This window comes from Haliaeetus albicilla, chromosome 4 (assembly GCF_947461875.1).
Source record: "Haliaeetus albicilla chromosome 4, bHalAlb1.1, whole genome shotgun sequence".
NCBI classification, from domain to species: domain Eukaryota; kingdom Metazoa; phylum Chordata; class Aves; order Accipitriformes; family Accipitridae; genus Haliaeetus; species Haliaeetus albicilla.
Genome location: NC_091486.1, coordinates 53,414,136 through 53,438,627, shown reverse-complemented (window position 1 = coordinate 53,438,627; position 24,492 = coordinate 53,414,136). Strand labels below are relative to the sequence as shown.

At 44.9% G+C, this 24,492-nt stretch overlaps 1 protein-coding gene across 3 annotated transcripts in view; it reads right to left on the bottom strand.

The window, feature by feature from the left end:
* Positions 1 to 24,492, bottom strand: part of PRDM16 (PR/SET domain 16) — a 345,850-nt gene that overhangs the window by 34,419 nt on the left and 286,939 nt on the right. For all 3 annotated transcript variants that reach the window (XM_069782815.1, XM_069782813.1, XM_069782814.1), the window contains exons 4-6: positions 18,995 to 19,129; positions 9,398 to 9,500; positions 1,973 to 2,171 (exon numbers count right to left, since the gene is read on the bottom strand). In XM_069782815.1, coding sequence (XP_069638916.1) covers positions 1,973 to 2,171; positions 9,398 to 9,500; positions 18,995 to 19,129 — 437 coding nt within the window. The remainder of the gene's footprint in view (positions 1 to 1,972; positions 2,172 to 9,397; positions 9,501 to 18,994; positions 19,130 to 24,492) is intronic.

Genomic DNA, 24,492 nt, shown 5'->3' with positions numbered 1-24,492 from the left:
GTCTTACCCACTTCTCCCAAGAAATCAAGGGAAACTCAGACCTTAACTCAGCCACATCATTTGAATACCTAGAATTAGCTTCACCAGGCGACTCTCAGCATCTTGCTCACAGGGGTAAGTACGCGCTAAAGGGAAAAAGGGACTTAAATTTTTTCTGCGTCTCTTAACCCCTGCAGAATGGGCACACAGTGCCACCGGAGGCCCCCAGGGAGAGCCAGGAAATACACGGATGTTACAAAGAGGAGACGATATATACATTTCAAAAAGGTATTTCCTAAAATAACATAAAACCAGAGTGCTGGAAGCTAAAGAGGAGAAAGTTTCCAACACAGCTAGAGAGATAAAAGAATTGGAATTTCTACTAAAATAATTTTAAAGGAAGTTCACCTTTTCTTGCCAGGTAAAAAAATTAAGAGAATTGTAGCCTCCTAGTATCTAATCAAAAGTAGCCAACGCAGAAGCACAAGGCGAGGAATAAAGACATCAAACTGTGCTAACAGAACCACTATACAGATCTCACTGGCAGACAGTATCTATTACCAACTTTTACAATGCCCACAACACAGCCAAGAGCCAAGCTCTTTTTAATACAGATAAACCAGTAGAATGTTCTTCATGTTTCACCTTTCTCTACATTTTTTAAAGTAGCTTTTTTTCTTCACTTACTCGCCTAGATAAAAGAACTGAAAGCAACAACATAATTCAAAATTACTAATGCTGGTGAACATCATATTTTTAAATTTTTAACTGAAATGAAACACGTCTTATACTGGCTTTAAGCTCAATGTTTTTGCTCTACTTATATAGTAGATGACAGAGGATTGCCAGTTCTCACAATTTTGCAACAAATTTTGCTGTGTGTGGTGTCTGTTCATCTAAGAAGTCAACTGAAATGAGTATGTGAGAACTTCAGCCTCTGGTAAGCAGACAGAACTCTAGTCCTTATGCTGTGGAGAAAACCTTGAAAATACAGCCCAAGAGTTAAAGGCTTAAGATGCAAATAAATACAATCCTAAAGTGATTAAAAAAACACCTCAACTTTTTAAACCTGGCTCCTAATATTTAACCATCTGAGTCTCGCATTGCAAATGAATCAGAAATCTCAGATCTCTGCTTTAAAGCTGTATTTGAATACTATCACATTATGCTTGAAAGATGCAAATTTTCAGTTAAAACTTATTGGGCCAAAGAATTTTTCCTTTTAAAAAAAAGTTTAATTCTTGTTTAGAGTTGCCTTATCAAAATAATTGAGTAATTACTGTAAATGAAAAGATGAGCTGGAGAATGTCCTATCTTCTTCTTTTCCTTTTCAAATTTCTATTACAAAAATGCTTGGTGAACACAAAATTTTTTAATGAGCATTTTCTTTTTTAAAAACAATTAAACCTGAAAATTTGATTGGAAGAGAATTTTTTTAATTGCTTCTGCAAGATCAAATAGGAGTTCACGACCATGTTTAGGGTTCTCAGGGTAACAACACTTCTTTATATCCACTGATCTCACATGACCAAGTATTACATATAAAAAAAGTCTTTGTGCAAATATTGGCAGAACAAAAATACCACTGTCTTCCCTCAGAACCAGATCACATGGGAGCAGTCGCTGCAGAGATACTAACCAGGTCTATCAACCTGTGTGTCACAGCCCTGAAAAAGTCACAGGGAATTCAGAGAACAACCACTTAAACTTTATAGTACCAACAATCTGTGGATGCTTTTGCCAACAAAGTGACGGAAAGCATCACAGCCTATGAAATCATGGCGAAATAAAATGCTGCCCAGTAGCTAATGCTGTTGAAGGATCCTAAAAATGGCATTTCTTAACCCTATGAGGAACAGGAAAGGTATATCCCCATGGCCGTCCTGAGCCGCCCGGCGCCCGCCTCGGTCCCACGTTTCCCACCATCGGACAGGGCTGCGCAGGAGTTGTGGAGAGGGGCAGGCCAGGGGAGGGTCTGGCAATTTTCTGGTACCTGTATTTATTGGGGAACATCCTCTCACAGTCTTTGCACTCATAGACCTGTCCATCTCCAAGACCTTCTTGCTTGATCTCGTCGTTGAGGGTCTCGTACAGGGAGCTGACAGCGTTGCAGGCGTACTTCTTGTGTCGCCGCAGGTCGAGCTTTGACTGAAAAAGTTCATCGCAGTCCTCGCAGCGAAACGTGTGCTCTTCTACAACAGACATAGAAGATGATTTTGACTTGCGGATCAGAAGTTCAAGCAAGTCTAATTATTTTACCCAACACTGGGCTTGTAAAGAAAATGTAATATTCTGTGAGGATCTGTCAAACAAGCGAACAAACTAAGAGGAAATTTGCAAGTGACGGGAGAGAAACCAAGGTAGGCTGTGCCAGCAGATTGCTTTCACTTTAAGCATCAAGAAAAAAAAATAAATCACACAACCAGGAGAGATCTTGTTTTCTTTGTGTCCTGGCCTCTGCTGAGACATAGATACCTATGAAAATTAGTAGATACACAAAATACTGGGGCTATTGTGGAGTACTGCGTTTGTTTGCAATGAGATTTTTTGAAAATATGAATGAGCTTTTCCTCAAAAAGGGCTGCCAGGGAAAAAAGGAACAAACCGCGCTCACATAAAGACAGATAGTGGGAAAAGCAAATTGCCACAGCACAAACCTGGAGAAGCTCCTTTCTAAGAAAATGTCTTTCTAATGTTATCCTCTTAACTCATCTCGCACAACTGCAGAAGCGCAGTGCGCCATCAAACCTGAGGAGTTCAAAACCGGAGTACCATGGAAGAAAGAAAAGGGAGGCAAATTCATTGTTGTTGTGCCGGTTTGTTTTGTTGTTTTTTTTTTTTTTGTTTTTTTTTTTAAAAAAAAAAAAAAGATCTAATGCACATAATAAATTATTGTAGTCAAGGTCAAACAAATTAAAAAAAGGGCAGCTATTATTAAGTTTACAAGGCAGCATCCTGACTATAGTGCCAAGCCAAACAATCAGCTCAGAGCTGTAAATTTTCCAGGAGAACAACCTCTGCGAGGGAGTGGGGAGTCGGGATAGCTCCGGGTTTCTCCACCCGGCAGGCAGCTTGAAACAGAAGCTTTCCGGCCACCACTTAGTTCCCGGTGCAGCATTTCCCCGTCCTCCTCTACCCTCTTCCTCCGGACTCCGGGGCTCTCTTTCGTATTAAGTTCTATTCTCTTTTTCTGATAACTTTACTTTTGAAAGGAAAGCTTGTGGTAAAATGCATTAGCTCAGAAGGAAGAGTGGAAAGACCCTAAGAGATGCAGCCAAAAGCCAATGCCGTGATGGAGCCGATCCATCCCCGGGCGCCGGGGAGAGGGGACGGCGGGGGAAGATGCGGGCGGCACTCGCGTCTTCGTGGCTGCTTCTCTGCCTGGAGCCGTTTTCAGAAGCTGCGACCTTACGGCAAACCCCCACGCGCTTGTTTGCCCAAAGTTTTGCACAATGACTACCACTTAGACCGTGCTTTAAGGCCTGAGATTGTGTTTTATATAAATCAGGGTTACTTTTGTTCAAAGTGTGACACGAGTACAAGCACAAGCGCAGGCAGTGTCGCACCCAGCGACCGCCGCTTCCCTGCCTGCACTCGGGCAGTAATCTCCTTTCTCTCAATACAGCCTATTTAAACTCAGGCTGTGGTTTTCGACCTGTGCCCCTGCACGCTGGGGAGTCTGCGACTTGCTTCTGTGGTGACTAAGAAAGACAAGATCCCATAAGCTGCAACAGCAAGCTATGTAGGCAGATGAAACCCAAAGTGGTCCACACCTACACAGAAAGTATCGACATGCCCACAAACTGGAAAAAGTCAAACACAGCTAAAAAAGAAAATATCACCGAGACACAGTCAGCGAAGCCTTGCTATTTATCCAAGCAGCATGTCTAGTGGTACTATACCCTGTTTACACACGGAATGAATAAAACGCAGAGATGCTATAGGATTTCCTGAAGTGCAGAAGAGAGGGATGTAAAAAGAAATAAAATCCAGTGGGTCAACATCTTCCTTTGGGGGGAGAAAGGGGATTTTGACTAAAAAAGGAGACCTAAGGGAAGAAAATACCCATATCTTTCCCATTTCAACTAGTTTTGACAGATCGTATACTCTGAAACTGCTATCAGCAGCCTCACAGTGAAGTAGATCAGGCCCTGCTCTGCTCCTTAGAGAAATTCTGTTTACTAGCATTTTGTAGAAGAGTACCAATATGTATCTCGTGTTTTATGTCTCTGGGGAGGGGAACCTGGAAAGCAGGATATAAAAAAGTACCTAGCAGTATCGAGAGACTGTGTACAACCTACCATTAAAAGAATCCAAACTACTTTTTAGGGCGAGGGGAGAAGAATTGTAGTATCGTGACATGTCTTGTTACTGCATTTTACTTTTAACAACAGCATGAAGCATACAATGTTACCTAGCAAAATTTAAGATTTCATCTGCACATGTTTATGGACCGAAAACATTCTTAGCATGAAAGCAGCAAGTGAGAGGGGGGCAAGGGCTGTGATTAGGTGTGTTTAGGTATCTTTTCGCTCACCCCACGTCCATAACTCGAGTGAGAAGAGACAAGCCTGACAGCATCGAGTGTCCCGAGCGCACGCACTGCATGGGCTGAGGCAATAATCTCATCGTGCCGCCTCTCCTCATTATTAACGAATTCCCGTTAGCTCTGAAACAAGCTTTTATCTGCTACAACGTTCAGTTTTCATAGCCTCAGACGTCAAGCTGTACTCAAAAGTGTCACTAGCACTAATAAACATGACCTTACTTTTGTTCTGTTTTCGACTCCCAGAGACGTACGTGGGATAGAAGTTCATTTGACTCATGCAGCCCACTGAACTGTGGAGTAACAGGATAAATCCCTCACTAACTCCAGATAACGCGGAACTGCTCTGGCAAGGTGTTCATCTGCCTCAGAATTCACCCTGCAACTCAAACGTTCCTCCTCTTTGCTCTTTTGTAAATACAGCGATGGCTCAAGGCGACAAGGCTTTTTTGTAGAAGCGACTGAAAGCCCTCCGGACTGGGAACCCCCAGGTACCATCACATCTTAAGAAGCTCCTACGAAACTCCCAGCATCTCTCAAGCTCAAACTGGCAATTCCCCAGACCTGAAAACTTGGAATGGAGGAAACAGATTTTTTTTTTTCTTTTCTTTTTTTGACTTGAGGGAAAATGCATCAAAATACCTTCTGCCAATCCAAACTAAATTCTTCCTATTTCAGCTTGGGATTTACATGATTAATGGTGTCTTATTTCACCCAAACTATCTGCTGGGAAGCAGAAATCCACTTTGAGTTTGGAAAACTAGCCCTGGAGAATAATTTACTACATACCTGGCTAAAGAGGGACAACTCGCAAGCACCCCCTCCCACAGTACACAACCTGACAGAGCACTACCTGTTGTTATCAAGGAGAGTAACATGTTTTTGTCCTTTCTATGAGATTACAGAGCAGACAGACTCCGGCAGCAAACAGTAATAACTGTTAGAGATTTTGCTTCTAATTCTCCTCACTCTCTGTCAGCAGAATTACACATCTCACACAAATTACACACAATGATCCTCAGTCGGCAGAAGCTGGCTGAGCTACGCTTACACAAGTGGAGGAGCTGCCCCTATCAGGCTTCTATTAAGAAATGTGAGAAACAAGACAGCTCAGCTGAGGCATGTGGATTTTTTGCTTTTGCATTTGCATACTTTCAGATTTTACAGCTCTAGCCCTTGCATGTCACTAAGTTGAAAAAAAAACCTGCCTATTTTGTACAGGCTCGTGCTTCAGTAACGGCAACATTCCTCTTCCATCATCAAACACAACAGCTTTTTCGTAGGTAGAAAAGATGGATGATAAGAAAAGAAATGCATGCGCTTCAGAATATTTGGGTTTGGAATAATAAATTTTTGTTGAAAAGAAGAATTAAAGAACTGACAAAAATATGATTAAAAGTCTTGTAGTCACGTGTCACGCATGTTGCCACTGGTTGCAAAAACTATTTGGATGCTCGGACAGGTTAAACAGAGGAAGAACTGGCTGGCTGGTAGATTAGCTGATTATATCATATCAATAAGCAACACCCATTCCTCTGGCGTTCCTGTTTTGAGCTTTAGAAGCTTAGAGATCAGACTTCTCAATAAATACCACTGCAGGGAAAGGAACTGACCTGCAGACTAAGGGCCAGACCATCACCCTGCAAAAATGAAGCCTAAGTAACAAAGGAGGCTCAGGACTGAACTAATAAGACCTGGTATCTATTTTGTGTCTTTGTATCAGGCACCCAGTTTGTAGACTTCAGGTTCATTAAAGTGGTTTTTTTCCTTCTTTAAGCACCAGAAGTTAAAATACTGCCCTTCAAAACAAGTTCTCATTAAAGTTTTCTTCTTTCTTTAAGCACCGCAAATGAAAATACTGCCCTTCTAAAAAGGTTACTCCTTCAGTATCTTACAGGGAGAAAGGGATAAAAAGAAAAGAAAAATCCAGCTACAAAAAAATTGCTGCCTGTTCTCTATGTCTTGTTTGTCAAATCTATGGTTATACGTGCCTATCTTAAGTTCCATCAGTAACACTCAGGACAAAGCAGGAATGTAACAGAAAAATAAATCAGTGCCTAATAGCTTTCAGAGAAACCAAGGGGAACACAATTATGTGGCATCTACATGCTAATCTACCAGACTTGAATCTCAAAGGAGTTCAAGTGCCCTACTCAAAATTCCTGCAGTGATAAGGGGTCTGCTGTGTTTGGCTGGGGTTTGGATAAAAGATTTTTATGATAATTATCTTTGTGTGGAACAATTTTGCATTTTCTTTCTTGTTAAATCAGAATCAAAATGGGGGTGCGAGGCAGCGGGAAGATAGCATTACTGAAAGTAAAAAGTATTAAGAAGTCAAATATTTAATGTCGGCCTATTATAATTTGAAAGCAATTATGTGGCAAAAGCACTAGACATTACCAGGAAGATACAGATAAATGTTACATAATGACAAAGATGGAAAACAAGGAGCACTTTTTGCTTGTTCAAATAAAAGCCTATTAGAAACAGAAATGCAAAACAGTGGTGAGCTTTCTTTCTGATTTCTCCCTGGCATCAAAAAAAAAACCAGCTGTGTGTTACTCCGTCATTGTGAGTCCAGGAACTATCCATCTCTGTCTGTTGGCCTCAAGAAAATGATCAACTTTTGGGGGGAGAACACTGAAAAAATAATCCCAGACCTGACATCTCAGTGAGACAGCAGCTACCGCACTGCCTGTTCATCCACTTCACCCATGGACCTTCCGCAAAAGAGCTTTCAGCAGCACTAATCCTCAAACTAGCAATTTTTTCAGAAGTAATTCAAACTAATTGTGCATATCGTATGTACACTCTTAAAGAGTTTCACTGCCAATTTCAATCTGAAAACTACATTCATACACAGGTAAAAGAAAACAAATGTATTGTAGGATGTCCAGGTGAGACAACTCGAATGTCAGCGATTAATTATGTAGAACAGTATTTCCAACTAACAGTTTAAAAACGACTGGTAGATGAGAATATATTTATAGAAAATAGTCATCAAATAATAATGCAAAACTTGCAACAGGCTGCACATTCAATGAATGAACAGAAAAAGACATAAGTAATATGCCCTAGTAATGTCTTCACTTGAGAAAATTCATGTACCTTTTACATCGTTCTCTTAACTTTCACTGTCACCAAATGTCAAGGAAACTAAGAGCCCTAGAAAATAGAGCAGAACTTTGCCAGTTCAGACTGATCTTTGTTTCATTTCAGGATCACAACGTACTTCACGTGAGGTTAGGTTTCTGCAATGCTCTGTTACGATAGGGTTTTGTACTCATCTCGGGACTTGCAAACAACCGTTTTAAAGTAAGAATCTGTACCATTTTTGATTACTCTAGGTACGTCTGTGCTGCTGCCTTGTTTTTATAATATTTTGGGGAATGGCGTAGCACATCTTTCCTAGTTTTCCTAAGAGATCACTTCCACTGCACAAGGTGTTTGTACTGACAGGCTCTGTCACTCGCAGTGAAAGAAGTGGGATACCAAACGTTAGTCAGAGTCTCAGATGAACGTTGAGAAAAGCACTCTAACAAAGGGAAAAAAAATCCTGGCGACACTCTCAGGTTGCTGGAATATTTCAGGCCACGTGTCCCACTAACCTGCTCTCCTGTCGCTGACAAGAGCCAGCAACAGCTACTACAGAGAAGCATGCAAGGACCCTGCAAAGAGCAGGTGAGCAGCAACCTGTCCCCAGGGAATGACACCTCCTAACCGCCTTGCAACGGCTTCTTCCCACCCCCCTGAATCAGATCTGTAATCTTACCATAGGAATTCTGGCTGCTCTGACTCTGCAGTACCACACGTTTCTGTTCGTTGGGAAACTACAACTGAACCCAAAGCTTCCAACAGTCTAACAGAATGACAAGCAGAGAGCTCCGTGCTGCTTCTTAGTAAAACGGTAAGTACTTTACAGCCACCTTTGTGCACCATGAAGAAGGAAGGAGGACTCAAAAGTCTTCTCTTGCCTTTCTCTTTTCCCATCCCTCTCTACTCGCCCTCTTGAATTTCACATAGCACCATTCTGGTGTAGGAAGAGAATCAAAAAACCTTAGCGCATTGCTCCTTGCTCTAGCTTACCAGAAAACGCTCACTTAACCTGGAAAGCATCACGGTCTCTTAGACAGTCTGCGTGATGATTGAACTCCAGGAATTAACAGCAAGAGATTTAGAGGAAAATGGTGATGTTACTACACGAAGAAGTCAACAAGGCTTAGCCTTTCAGGTTGCTCCACACGCAATACGCGGTCAAGGAAACTTCTCCCTCTGCGAGCCTATTTGAGCTATGCACCTTGTCCGGTAATACCAACTCACTGCAAGGCAGGAGAGACATTGCAGTAATAAAAATGTGACCTTTCTTTTAAAAATAATCACGCTTTTGGCCTTCGCTGCATCACTGCAGGGTTTCAGAGGTGTCTATATTCTAGCAATAATAATTCAAGCGATGACTCTTCCATCCTCTGCCTGGATCCCCCTTTTCCATGTAACCTCAAGCTCTAAAGACCAGTGTTTTGCAAGCCTTGGAATGGTTTGGCCCATTTTCATTACACCCAAAGAAACACGGTGACCCTGGGGATTAAAAAGGCACCTCCCATCATATTCAAAACCACAATGTTCCTCAAAGAGAAGAAGCAAAGAGAATTTGCATGCCTTGAGGTTAATAAAAACTCGCTTGCTATCGTTGACTAAGACAGCTACTCTCACCAGAGAAAGAGTGAAATTAAGCATAAAATATTAACAATTACAGAAGGGGCAGGTACTGGATCAGGTTTTCGTCCCAGTTCAGCACTAACTGAGGTTCTCAACATTCCTAGGTTTGCTGGCGAGAAGTGCAAAAAGGTCCTATCTAGCAAAACGAGGCCTTACCTTCCATGCTGGGCGCCATGTTCCCAAGTGAATAACCACCTTCCTTCAAATACACCAAGAGCTCTTCTCCTGGCTCAATTTCTTTAATAACTTTATAATAGATCTGGGAATCAGAAACAAAAATTGAGAGACATGTTAAATATGCAAAGACTTGCATTTTACATTTTAACCAATAACTCAAATTATTCCAGCTAATAGGGGAGGCTGTCACTTGATTTGTGTGATAATTGCTGCTGAGAGCTCTTTTTTCCTGCCTTTATTTTACACTATGTGTGTCAGCGTTTCACGCGGCTTGGGCAATAAAGTAGTATTTACGGTAACAGCCTCTCTCGTTCAAATGACACAAAATCTCCCCATTGTTTTCCCTACCTCCTGTAAGCTTCGTGTATTTGTTATAGCGAAGGGAAGATTAAACTGATGGAATTGACGCATTTAAGTCTCTGCTTCTCTAAGCTGAAATCGGCCTGATGATTAGAGAGCTGAATTAGCATGCCTTCATGGAATTATTTGGTAGATTACTCTCACCTAGAGCCTGAGGACCTGACCCCTAAGGACAAGATCTGAACCATTCCAGGTGAGCGGTTTATCCCCACTCCGAGTTCCTGTCTAAGCCCAGAACCTGGACCTTCTGGAATGTACTGCGGACAGTACCGTTCACCTACCGTACCTTTGTCATTACACCGGAGGACAGACCCAGAAACAGAAACGGACTTCAGACACGGGCAGAGACCACGTACCAGCCGCGCGCCCCATTCACATTGCCGTTTAAAGTGCGTAGACCACGGTTCAAAGGATACTTAGGCCTTACGCTGGTTTCCTGACCCCAAATGAGTTCTCGCACTCTAAGGATGCATTTCTTGCAAAATATTACAATGAGAAAGAACCCCCCTTTATCCGAGGTGCGACGAAGCGTAACGTTGCAAGGCATCGACATATTAGCGCGTGTGTCCATACACACGACACACCCATCTTTGCTGTTCTACCCCCAAACCAGACACCGTGCCAGTACATCCAGTGGCAACTGGGTTACGTGCCAGTGGACCCCAACGGCCTCATTCCTTCTGACAAGGTGGCAGAGTTCGCGGGGAGGAGCGGAGTGCTGACAGCGGCTTATTTGTATCGGCAGGCAGAGAGCTTGCCGGTTCCCTGTAACGACCGATAACTAAATCGTATTCACAGTTGAACCCTGCTCGTGGGTACCGTGCAGTGTGGTGGCCGGGGCAGCTCTGGGCATGGAGAGCGAGCCCAGTAACTGCAACTGGGAGGGCACTTCGTGAAGACCTCTGCAAGGAAAACCGCAGAAAACGGCGGCAGAAGGAAATCAGGACGGGAGTTTGCGTGACCGGCGAAGAAGAGGATCAGAGCTCCACGAAATCCAAGTGACTCGGTGTCTCCCATATGTTTTCCAAATTTGTGGACTACGCTGGACCCCGTCCTCTTCTAGCAAGAGCCCCGTGGGAACTCAACGGATAATAGTAACTGCAAAGTTTTATTAGCGCTGCCTTCAATAGCACCGCATGAACCTCTTTTTCAGGACAGCGACTACAATTTACCCCGAACGATTCCCTGAGCGAGCTGCCGCTCGGTCCCTGCGGGTCTACGGCGCGGAGGGAAGGCCGGCGCAGAACTCCGCATCGCCAGCGTGGGCTGCGCTAACGGTGCCGCCGCGACGCGGGTTTTCTTCCCGGCGCCTGCCTTCCTTCGCAGGGAAAGCGGGAGGAAGGAGGGAAGGAGGGAAGCCTCGGGCCCCGAGCCCGCCGGGAGCAGCAGGTGCCCGACCCCCCCCCCACCCCCGGCGGGGGCTTCGCCCGCTGCCTCCCCCGAAGCCGAAGCCGCCCCGGGGTGGCGGCGAGCTGCGGCCTCGCTCGCAACTTCTCCCGCTGCCTCCGAGCTCGGGCACCTCCCCCGACAGACCAACGCTCCCGGCGTTAAGTAAAAAAAACCAGCGATCTCTCCCAGAAACCCTCTTCCCTCCGCTTACACACCCCCCGACACACACCCCGAGCCCCCCCCGGCCGGGCCGGGCAGGCTGCGGGCTCCTCCGACGGCGGGGACAGCCCCGGCCGCTCCTCCGGAGCGAAACCGGCGCTGCCGCCGCGACGCCACTCGCGGCCGTCCACGGCCTCGCCCCCCCCCCCCCCCCCCCGTGTCCCAGCAGGGGGCAGGCTCCGCCCGCCGACGGCGCCGACACCCGTGGGGCCGGTCCCGGCGGAGCGGGCCGGGGCCGGGGCCGGGCAGGGAAAGGAACCCGGGGTGGGGGGCCGCGGCGGGGCCGCCTGACCTGTCTGCTCCCGGCGAGGCGAGGCGTCCCCCGCGGGCCGGCCGGTTCGTCCCGCCGCCGGCTCGGAGCCTCTCCTCGGCGGGCGCGGGGTAGGGAGGTCGCGGCGCCGATCAAAGGGAAGGGAAGTCGGGGCTGGAACGGCGGCGGCCGCCGGTTCCCGCCCGGGCTGGGGAGGCGGGGGGGCTGCGGCAGCCCGGCGGCGGCGGCGGCGCCCGGGGTCCGGGCTCGAGAGAGCGGCGATCGCCATCGGCGAGGGGAGGGCAGGGAGACGGCCCCCGCTTACCGCGGGGCGGCCTTTCAGAGACCCTTTCGGTAAAATACGGTCAGCACCACGTGTTCCGGCTCGGCAGCTGCCTCCGCTCGTCCTCGCCGAAGCGTGGTCCCAACCTCCCCGCAACGCCGTCCCCAAAGTCAAGCCTCTTCCACAGCCCCCGCTCTCGGGCGCCAACGGGCCAAGGCCGCCCCGCGGAAAAGGCCCCGGAATCCCTCCTTGGGAACGCGGCCGCGGTGGCACGGCCGCAAACCCGAACGCTTAAGAAGAGGAACGAAATCCAACCGCTTGCGATAGGCAAGGTGTCCCCACCTGCCCAGAGGCGTGGCGGAATCCTTGGCGTCATTCTCAGCGCCGCTGCCCACCGGTTTGCGACCGGGATTTCCGCCAAAGACGCGTCTCGGCCTCGTCCCGCGTGCCAGCCAGCCGAGGCGCAGCCAGGAACAGTGAACCCGGGCGGCTGGAAGGAGCCGAGCATCTCGCTGCGCGGCGCTTTGACGTCCTCAGCCAAAAAATCCCGGGCACCGCAAAACGGGCAGCAAGACGCCTGCTTAGGTATAGACGTAAGGAGGCGAACGTGTTTCCGAGAGACTGCACTTAACTCTTAGACGCGGCTCGGGTAGTTCGTTTCTGTGGATCCCCCTGCAAACTACAAGTGGTATAAAACTCCCCTTTCTCTCATTATTTTTTTTCATTTGCACCTCAGCCCTCTTTCCTGCCTGCTTGTTCAACGAGAAGAGCCTTTCCCAGGACCAAACCACCCTGAGTTTAATGGCAAACCTGCCCCAAAAAACCAAAACAAAGACTAGGAATAAGCACAGAGCTTAGGGCTTGACTCGGAAAAACAGAACTCGGAATGTGCCGTCACTGGCAGCTAGCTAAGAGAAAAAAGAAAAGAACTCAAAATAGCTATTAACAGACATTTCTCTTTCAGCTAGTAACCCAAAACCAAATCAGCACTAAAATACAAACCACAATCTAAAAGGTTACTGCGCCTAGTTCACAGATACATTCACAAATTTTACATTGGGAAAATCCTTCAGAATTATAGTACTAAATTAATTACAATACCAAATGGCTAACGTTGCCCCTGTATCACAGTCAGTAACTCCTTTCCTCTCCTGTTTGTTCTCAGAACAAAGTAGCCTCTTGTATATAAAAACATGTCTGTTACAGTCTTTCAAGAAATATAGTACGAGCTCCATTAATGATTAGGGAAAAGTTGGATTCTGCTGGAGTCACATTAATTTCATCAAACATTTCATTATAATAATTAACTTCATCTTGCAATCATGCTACTGATGGTCGGAATTAATTAAAACTACTGCTGTGTGTCCTTTCCTTTTTTATTTGTTGTGCGCCGAAAAAGATCAGGTTTACTAATCCATCAGAACGTTTACATTCATAAATCATTTATGTTCATCATTTATATTAAAATTCCACACATCATCATTTCTTCTTTCTCACAACAAAAGGGGCACCTCTCCTAATTACCAGCCCGTTTTATCTACCACAAAATAGTTAACAACATAACTAGGGTTTGGGTAGTGCTCTCACAGATGACTGAAAGTACTACGTTTCTTGATTTTTATCAAAATTATTCTAGGCACGGGGCACTAAAGAAAGAAGAAAAAAAGGAAAGCAAAAAAAACCCCAGAGGAATCCTTTTCCCGTCTGGGCTTGATATACAGATCTGCTCTGTAACTGCTTCTGTGGATGTAAACTCGGTGTAATAGAAAGCTGGCTCCGGCTATAACATTTTGCAGCATAGAACCAAGCAATTTGGTACAATTACTGAAAGTATCGATAATGCAGAACCGCAACACGCAATCACATTCTGGGGCTGATCTCACTCAGAGCGGAGCACAAAGTAATCAAAGCTGTACATCTTTTCTCCCAGAAAAAAGTGTTCTTGAGACAGACACGGCTCAGAAACAATGCGGTAATTGTTTAACCGTTTCCAATATCAAGGCAATAGGTGGAGATGAAACACGTCAAGTGAGAAAAGTACGTCCGAGTATTACCTCATTATTTAGGGATCTTTCATAAGAAACAGCACTGTTTACCTGCTGGATGAGTTATGTCTACTATTTATCTTCGCTTCATTGCTGCAACGCGTTTGTACTTTGGGGAAAAAAAGAGCATTAGAGAACCGAGAAAACAGCTGCAGTGTTTACCTAAAGATCAAAAAACACACCCGCTAATTACATCAGCGTGCAGCAGAAGTGACGGACAAAGACAATTTGAAATGAGCTAAAAAGCAGTTGCTTTCCGTTCTTGTCTTGCAAATAGTTAACTACACGAGCAATCCAATGAAATAAGGAGGCAAATATTTCTCCCTACTGTTCGTCTAAGACAACTATGAGACCTACATATGTGTCTGGCTGGCTCAAGGAGGAGCGAACACGTAAAAGTTTGGCCTCGTGCATTTCTGGCCAGAATGGGGCTGCACGTTTTGCTTTTGTTCAGATGTTTTCCTCCTTTGGAATCGCCTTCCCTTTGTTTCAACTGAGCCACATTGCTTTTTATTTCTTTTTAAGGCATTGTATTACATACCTAGGAATCCTGACCAGAGTCACTGAATATGTATGGCAAAATACATACAAAAATCTCTATTATACACACACGTGTAAGACTGGCTTCTTAAACAGAGGCCTGATTTTTTCCATCACTGTAGCTCCTGTTAGTCCTTCTTTTTTCCAATATATGTAACACAAACAAAAGTGGCAGCTATCCTGAGAGCAAGCTCATGGCTATTACATTTATTACATATACTCTGTTTAATATTACAGTCTCCTGAATAAGAACAGCTAAACTGCTGAAGTATTTGACCCATGAAGGCAGCAGTAGCAACATGAAAAAATCAAGCAGAAGTCATGTATCATTTTCCAGAGGCATTTAGCAAATCGTATCATTTTTCTACCATTCTTTTCCAGTCCTCCTTTAGAAACACAATTATCTTAGTCAATCAAGGATCTTCTATTCTTTTCAAATACCTATCAAGAACAAATATAAAGAAAACTGGCTAATGTTATTTTACATTTGGAAATTGGTTTCACAATTGAAAAATAGTTAATGAAATGTCTCAACTAATCGCTCTCTAAATAGCAGCATTTTAATCTGTAAATTGGGGGGGGGAATCTTTCAGAGGTCCAGATTCTGCTGTCAAGTACTTCACTAAAAATCCAGGAAAATTCTCTGTACATTCCTGGGAATCTTCCCAAGTTACAGGACTGTAAAGAAGAACAGAATGGGGGGGACAGGACAAAGCACCATCTCCCCATGTAAACATGTTTATTTTTTTCCTGAAAAGCAAATGGTTTTGATTAAAAGCTTGTCCTGGCTCTTATCAACACAATGCTGCTTAGTTATTTTGTGGGTAAACTTTTAATGCATAAGCTTTGCTTTTCTTTACGTACTTACAAACAAACCCCAAATCTTTGCATGCCTACTGAAGGGGAATGATAAAGCCTTTCTCCCTCTTTTTTGAGTCCCTGTTATGGAAAAAAAAAAAAGTACCCTGCTAGCAACATGAAATTAAATAAAGTTAAACCCAGCAGCGTTAGGAGATAGGACTAGGTAGAAATCAGCAATGCTTAGTCATTCTGAAAATTTATAACATGTTTCCGGCTTTAGGAGTCACTCTCGTAAGGCCTGAGATCTCTCTCCGCTTTCCGAGCCCTCTCCTTTCTCTCACGCAGGATGCTCAGAGCGCCGGCACCCAGCAGAATCTCCCCTCGAACGAACCGCGCGTGGGGCTTCGTGCACAAGAAGGGAAGTTTGAAGTCGACGCGATTTTAGTTTTCTAAATATATCCCACAGGGAAAATGAGGGGATTCATTTTTAAAGCATACAATGGCCCTGGCCACAAACATACACTTCTGCGAGGAATCCAGCTCAATCCCCTTGACTTCAGTGAAGCAATCACATGAACAAAACTGCTCACTCTCAGCGGTATCTGCAGGAAGACGATCTGTAGCACACCCCCCTGCTTTTTATTAGCATGAAACTCGCACTGACATCAGCTAAATAAAAAGTAATGAAGTGTAAAAACATTTTGTACCCTCCAACTAGGTCTAACTACGGTATCTTTGAAAATGTATGCCACTTTTGCTTTGGTATTTAGCAGTCCGGTGTTTCTTAGGACCAGGATGAAGGACTTGATTTTGCAATCTAGTAATTTTATTTTGAGTGCCTAAGAGTTCCAATACAGGGGGGTTGTATCCAAAAGGCCCCTTGGCTAGTTCTGAATTATGAATTTGCTGAGTTTGATGAAAACAGGGATCAGCTCACAGACATACATGCTTACGGACTGTTTGACATTTTTCTCTTCTATTTATATTTGCATGTTACTCTCTTAGTTTTCGTGACCACCAAATACACTCACAGCCAGCTTTATCCTTTGAATCTTCACAATCCAAAAGAATTGTTATCAGTTTCAATAAAAGAAGTAACCACCAACTAACGCCAGAATCTTTCCAGGAGAGAAAGCAGTGAGACTTGGTTTTGTGTAGCAGTGATGTGAGAGAAAACTTGGAACGAACAGGAAATTCCAGAACAAACATGGTTAAATTGTCTCCTGTATAAATAATAATACAAGACTCCACAAAGATTTTAACGTGCCACTGATTGCTGTAAATACTGCCGCCGTTCAAATGAGTCCATAGGCTGTCATAATCAATAGCTTAGGAAATAGTATATCCTTACTCTGACTTTACTCCTCCCCCCAAAGCATCCAGTGCCTCTAGTTATCAATCACCATCATCTGCTGCTTTTTACACTGGATTTTTTCATTCCCACCAGCTGGCCTGACCTAAGACTCTTCAATCTTTCGGGAAAGGCGGCTGAGGGGGAGAAAACATTTTGCTTTGCTACTGTTTTGCTATATTCTGCACCTTTTTATTTTCTTCCTCCTGCAGAAGCATTTGCTTGCTACCCACTCCCTTTTATGTGACTTTTAGTAAATTTATTTATTAAGAAGTTGTAAAAGAGTGGTCATTACAGAGAAAAAAATAAAGAAAAGATGAGTGTGTATGATAAACAGCTGTTCTTTCCAATCAGATTGCTGCATGCACTAAAAATATGCACAACCAAAAATCTCCAGATGAGGGACAAGGACAGAAGGGCATGCAGTGGACTGGGCTTAGAATAAAATGTGATACAGCCTTCAGGTTTCTGACCAATTTTGTATATGTATGTAGTCCTTAATCTAAGCATTTCTAAGAACCTGGGGAAAGCCAGCAGTGTACAAGTTAACATCTTAAAAAGAAGAAATGGGCATTCATGTAAAAAACCCCCCTGTATGAACTCAGTTTCTTTCCCCAGTCTAAGACTTTTTTTTTAAGAAACACGAATTCAAAATATTTGGTTTTTCTATTCCTTTAATATTTTTGTGTTTTTCCACTGCTGCTGGTAAAAATTTGCGGTACGAGCTTCGCTACCCTTTTGCAAGGATGAATGTTAGGCAAGAGTCACCTACGTAGACCGCTGAGCAAAACTGTACCATTAAGTAGCGAACATACCTAGCTGGCTAAAGATATAGTTAGGTGCAAAGTGCTGGAAAGTATTAGCATATGCAGCTGCGTTGGTCCTGTTCAATCTTCCGCGAGTCCAAAAAGGACTAGCCTTTAGTCCTAGATCCCTTAGCCTAATAGTGTGTGCTCAGACAAGCTGTAGGATGCACCGAAGGGAAGCCGGGTCAGGCACAGACTCCTGCAAACCAGTATTTTCTGTGCAGAATGAAGGACGGTGAAAGACCTCCGTAACAGGTGAGGGAAAATGTAATGGCCCCCAAGATATTTATCCTGTCATTCTGTGAAGCTGAGACACAGGAGCAGCCTTGTGTGTGTCACAGAAAGCACCCAGCAGCTCACGGTGTAAGACAAGGAGTTGATGATAAATGTTGGCTCTTGGTTAGAATACTCCTTGTTGTAAGAGCACTTGTGAGTAGTGGCGAGTGGGCACTGAAGCAATCAGCAGCTCATTTAACTAAGCAGGCTGAAATTTAGAGCTTTGTGCCTCTATCTCTTCTAGACCGCTTAAATCATGACCATTTGTGATATTTTTGGGTCGGGTTTTTTTCTGCATCCAAAGTTAAGTTATTTAAAGCACTTTAAAACAGGAACTAAGTTCACAAAGTGGGCTCACATTTTGGCGCACCCCGAGCTATTCTCGTTTTACATGAGCCAGCTTGCTTCAGATTCATTCTAGCTTCCCTGTCAGCTACAGATTTTTAAATGTTTTTATTAGAAGTGTAGTTTTCCATCCTCAGCTCATTTTTTGTCTGCATCCAAATACGCCTCCTGTTTGCTAACTGGTAGTAACATTAAGACTGCAGTTCTCATTTAAGTTAGGTCTGAAACAGTAACTTATATTTGAATTGTACTCAATTTGAGGTTGTAAAACTCCCAACTTGGATTGCTCATCTTGAATCCTTTGGGGTTTAAGCTTCAAAGAACTTTACAAACATTAGCTAACATTATCAAAATCCTATTAATTCCATGTAACATCCCTCGCCCCACCCCTCCACCTAGAGACCGCTCCACCAGCACTTCTGTAATATGCCTATTAGGTTTTTACTTTCTCTCCTCCTCCTCCTCCTCAGCAGACTCCCAAACCATCTCCCATTCTCACTCCCCTCTTAAATACAGACAACAACTGAGTTTACAGCTTGGAAACGCGCTCCCTACTCAGCACTGTCAAACTGGTACCATGAACTTTCTATAGTTTTGATGGGAACGAAATACCCACCACTGGTTTCCATTTGTCTCGTTGTGTTCTGTTAACGTAACCTATGTTTCACACCAGGCGTTAACGTTTCACACAATCTTCCCCACCACAAAAGGAGTCAGGGACTGGAAGATCACACGAGTCCAGGGTTTTTAGATCATTTCAGGGACGCCGCAGCAGTGCTGCTGAACAGACGAATCCCCCAGTCGCTTCCATTCGGTGCTGCCACTATACACCATCCTCTGGCCAACCCACCCCAGCATCTGTTGAAGTGGTGAGGTGAGCACAGCAGCCTAGTAATTGCCAAAGTCATTACCTGGTCATTAACGTGACACACGGCTAGATTCTGTTCATCACAGGAACAGGCCACGCGGATGTACTTCAGCCAGTTCCCAGCTCCACTCTGGCTAGCATCAATACAGAATTTCTCATTTCCCAGGTCATCGGCAATCTGTAGAACAGGAGAAGAAGAAATACATGGGTCATCTGATATTAAATGATAGCTACAGAAGGAAGAAAGAAAGAAAAGAGAATTATTTGCAATGCAGGATTCCAAACAAGAAATAGAAATGAGAAAGCTGGATGGTATATATAATTAATAGAGACCTATGACAAGACTAAAATCCACTCTTAGTCACAATCTGAAGTTCCTGGTGAGCAGAACCTCCAAGTGCATGCATCAGAGTTGTCCATGAGTAACAGGCTCAGAATTGCAACTGTTATGGAGACAAACACGCAGTTCTAGTAGCCACACCAGCTTAATTAATCAAAGCAGATAACTTCTCCAATCTATGCCGATTTTAATGACAAGGCTCCATCTTCACATTATCTATTTTATCCTTTCACGCAGGATCATTTTTTATTATAAGTAAAAAATTGCATTCCTTTTTTAGTAAACTTTCAAAGCAGTTCACTTTCCACAGTGCTGTGAAGTTATATTTTTAAAAATGCTGTAACAAATGATGCTTTCATTTATATAACTACAACACTAGAAATTCACTGACACTAGAGGATCCGTGTGGTTGAAGGTGAAATAAAATTTGGCTAGTGTGCAAAAGAGGAATGCTTCCAAATAAAAACCCCCAAATACTTTAAAGTCCAGGTGTGGAAAAAAAGAGTTAATTAAAGGGTTGTGGTCTAAGGAAAAGCAGTGTTTTACCAGGAAGAGACTTAGTACTTCTTCTTTCTTAAGACAGTCAAGGAAGTTCAATGACACGGAAACAGAAAAGATGCTCAAGCATTCCATACCAACGTCTGTGATGATCCATTTTGCAACTCACTCAGGAAAGCACTTTTTAAAAATTACCCAGGACAGAACCAAAACGAGGAAGAGCCTTTTGAGTCCTAAGTATGGCAAGACTATACTCTGCTCATAAGTGGGCCTCCTTATTACAGAAACTCCTTTTTTCCCTAGACTTAGATTTCCCTCCACCCCTACCAGACCCTGTGTCATTGCAAATTACTTCAGTCATCAAAAGCTCTTAACATGCTTTTACTAGCAATTAATTCTCTCAAAATCTCATGGGATACGATAATACTTTCCCATCTATTTCAAGACAGAGAAAAAAGAAAAAGGTAGGAACTGAGGAAAGGAAAAATTAAAACACGGCAATGACAGCAACAAATCAAGTATAAGGTCGGGCTGAGAGATCTTGGAGCGACGTTGTCAGCCGAGACTCTCGCTCTCCAGCTCCGAACACCCGCGGAGCATCGGGACATGCCAGCGTGGGCTCTGCGACCCTCCGGCACCAGCCCGGGCTGGCTGCCCAGCCAGGCAGCCTGCAGCTTCACCAAGAGAGCTCCCACCTCTCTGCACCGGTCCCAGTAGACGTACCCTGGCCTCTCACCTCCAGCACTAACCCTGTTTTGTCAAGCTACGTGTACTGAAATGGACAAAGGGAAAATCATGCCATTAGTATTTGGCTTCTTCCTTCCTAATCAAAACATGGCACTGAAGCTTTACTGAAATACTGCATTTTCTCCCAGAACATGGGTGCACTTGGGACAGAACTGGTGAGAGAAACAACCCTCCCTGTGTTCGCTTTCATTAATCCCCTGCTCGGGAACACTCTAGCAGTTGCTTACCAATTAGACTTCAGTATTTAGCTAAATGGATAGGCTCTGTCTCTAATAACAGTAAAGCGTAGAAGGTCAAAGAGCTGCATTGGAATAACGCACAAAAGGATTTTAAACAAATACTACGCACGGCAACACCATGCACCCAAATTGTCCGTTAGTTTCGCAGTACTCTTGTGAGGCGTTCCTAATAAACTGGCTTCGTAGCTCAAGAAATAAGACAAAGAGATGGACACTGCAACCTGGAGTATTCTTGCACGTTCCTATGTTTTCAGGTTAGCGCTCACGTTCAGTACCTGGAGCAGGGCCCCACCTCACCTGACGCTGGCGGCAGCTCTGTGGATTAGAGTCCCAGGTCCCGAGTTGGGCATTCAGACGACGATAATGAGGCATATGCAATTAGTGACCACTTCAGGCAAGTTTGGCTTCAGTGACTCCCCCAGAACACAGTAGCAGAAGCACTGATGGAGTTTAGTTTTCAGTTCAACTGTCTTGGCCACAAAACATCATCCTTCCTCTTGGAGAAAAACCCTGCCTTGTTCATGCCTCGCATTCCAGCTTCCTGAGTAAATAAAGCAGGAGTTGCACAGGCAACGTCCTTTGCCACACTGCCCCAGTTAATTTCTAGAGCAGATCTATCTACTCAGGTTTGGTAAATGAAAGAGAGCTCCCCTGTCCAAACCGATAAGCAATTCACAAGTCAAAAACTGCATCGCAAGACATTTTCTGCTGGCGCTCTTGCTAAAATTACGTTAGCAGATTCTGGTTTATGTGAGCTAATTCTCAGTCATTTGTTTCATTTTCATCTTGTTCGTTTTGTTTTTGAAGCAAACTCTAACAGCAGCAATCCCTCCTTGTGTTTTTACACGTCGTGCACGTGGCTCACCACTGCGGGAGGGTTCGTGATGCACCACAGCAAACCCGGCAGGTCTGCAAGTGCAGCGGCAGCAGCAAGTCCCCGTCCCCTCAGCAGCTCTTGAGTCCCAGAGACTTTGTGGTAGAGGAGAGGGTAAATGATGTATATTCAGGCACTCAGGAGAACTGCAGGGCAGTAAACACAAATCTTTTGCCCATTTCCATGGATTTCACTCCATGCCACCTAGTTAATTCCCAGTTATCCAGCTCTGCCTCTGAGCCCCAGTCCCAAGCATTTTGCCAGGCAGCCCTAACTTCCAGGACTCAGCGTTTTTTTTCTCCAAATCCCAGGCTCCTTGCCCATCAACCCTAGCATCTTTTCCCTGTCTTGCCCCAGTACACATTCCCGAACTTGCAAACCTCTCAAGTCCTCCGTGCCTGTCCCCTTGCCAGGACGAGCCTCGGTCCCCGCTCCTCGTGCGCCGTCTCTCTCCTCCCTCCTTCCCACCTCCGCCGTAGCCGGCACCGAGTCTCCTCGCTGCCAAAGCCCTGGCCCGCTCCCCACTCACTCTTCAGCCCCCACGGCCCCGCCGAGCCAGTCGCACTCAATCCCATCACTTCTCATCACTCACCGGTTAAACACCTCCACTCCAGCCCTCCCCTGGCTTTTCATCTCCCAGTTGCCTTCTCTATCATAACCAGGGCTTCTCCCACAGTTCCCTTTTCTAAGGGCAAAAAGAAAGGCAACGGAGGAATTTCCTTGGGCAAACGAGTCTCAGATCACTAAAACGTGTTACTGAACGCAGCCAAGAGCTGATCCCCCCCCCCCCGCCCCAGCACGAGCTAGCCATTTCCCAGCACGGACCAGCGGGGTTTCCAGCTCCCCACATTTAAAAGACGAGCTGCTGAGCTTTGCTGCAGGTTCTCGGTGGCCTTCGAGCGCCGGAGCCCTTCCCCTGCCCTGCCCCACGCTGGCCCCGGGGCTGCGAAGGCATGAACTCCTGTGGCCAGGGCTACATCGGGGAGGAACACCTACAGATCTGGGTCCGGCCATAAGCACTGTTTCCACAGTGGCCGTGTAAAACTGTACGCTCGCCATTAACCCTCCATCTGCCAGAATGCAGGAGGACCGCCACGGTTAGGTCTCATGCCAAAGTAAAGGACGATGAGAAAAGCCAGTCAGGAACCACCAATGTATGCCACATGAATCAAATCGAAGACCTATCGCATGCAAAGGGATTTGGGGAGTGTGTGTGATTGCTCTATTTTACTGTAGATACTCCCCTCAAAATCGGTTGCACTTATTCAGGGACCTGAAGTTTTTCAAAGAACCACCCGGAGGTGCTGAATTTACTCTTCAGTGATTGGGAGGGGAAGGGAGACCCCACCAAAGCCCCTACTCTTCCCTAACTAGATTCTTTCTCAATAACTGGTACTTTCTAGATGCCCTCGATTACCTCCCCTTGAGCTTGACTTGTAATAGCAAAGGCCTGATATACAGTGGTAACGTCACAGGAAGCCATTTGAGGTAGTTTGGACTCTGCAAGAAAAAACAACAAAAAACCCTGTTCTTCATGTGGGCTGAAAAACTCTACTGAGTTTAGTCAAGCTAATATAACTTCTGTTTTATCTCAGGGAACCTCTAGGAACATGGAGGCTGACTAAAGCTCTTGACTGTTGCTGAGATTAAAGCACTTGTCTTGGCCTTACTGACCCCAAATTAGCCAAAAAAGGTGCCTAGCCAAGCCAGCACCCGGAGGGGCAGGAGGGGAGATACACCTAGACCGAAAGTGATAGCGGCTCCCACGGAAATTGTTTGGAAAACAAACCCGAGATGAATAGTCAATGTTCAGCTGTTGATTTGAAGCCACTGAACGGCCTGGGTATATAGCATATAGTTTTTAATGGTTTGAATAAGCAGCAGCCCACTAACCTCCCAGTACCATTAATTTATACAGCAGCAATCAGTGAAATTAAGTCACCCTGGGAATACAATCTGGCAAACTCCAGAACTACACAAATACTCTATTTTTTTTCATAGCTGTATCTTACAGATACCCCTCTCTCATATTGTAGAATTGTTTGGTTGAAGACACTCAGATAGCTCCGGGAAACCCAGAATTCAGCTCAAATTCACCAACTGTTTTGCAGGGCCGCTGCACAAGGCTCGACAGCTCTGCTTCAGACTGAGGTCCTGTCTTAGCTAGAAATCACCTGAAACTCTGTGGTTTTATCTGAGTGGAGCTTTAAAACCCAAACAGGGGGTGTGAAATCTCACAGATCAAAATGAGAAAAAAGGAGGTTGTATGAAACCCTGAGAACTTAAGCCCATGTTTTTCACACACACTCACTCTACTCCATAAATAGAACAAGGTATCACAAACTAAGGCCCAGCAGCATCGCTGAACGATGTTTTGCATATTACTATCCCTTATAGAATGGCTTGCTTCTGTTGTTATCCATAAGGAACCTTTGAAATCGGAAGAGCTGGAAAACAAAATAGATGTTCCGGAGGTAGAAGAGAGCGGACAGAGTATTACCAGCAATACCGTTGTTAAACAGCAGGAAGTTATCACTTGCCAGCTGAACCACAGTAAAGTAATTACGCGAGTTCTCCTCTCCCATTACATATACTAGTAAAAGGCAATATTTTTAACTAGGGAATTTCCTAGGATTTTTGCTAACACGTTTTTCCTTTGCAATGGCAGTAGGCTAGAAGCAAGTGGGCAAGCCCACTGATGAGAGGCTACAGTTCAGGCTGAAACACTATAATTGCATTGGAGCAGACGGGCTGACCCTAAGATGGTAATCGCGGCAGTGCAGCGTGCGGTGGAGCATCTGCACGTGGAGCTCGCCAGTTCTGGGAAGAACTGCAAAACGTAC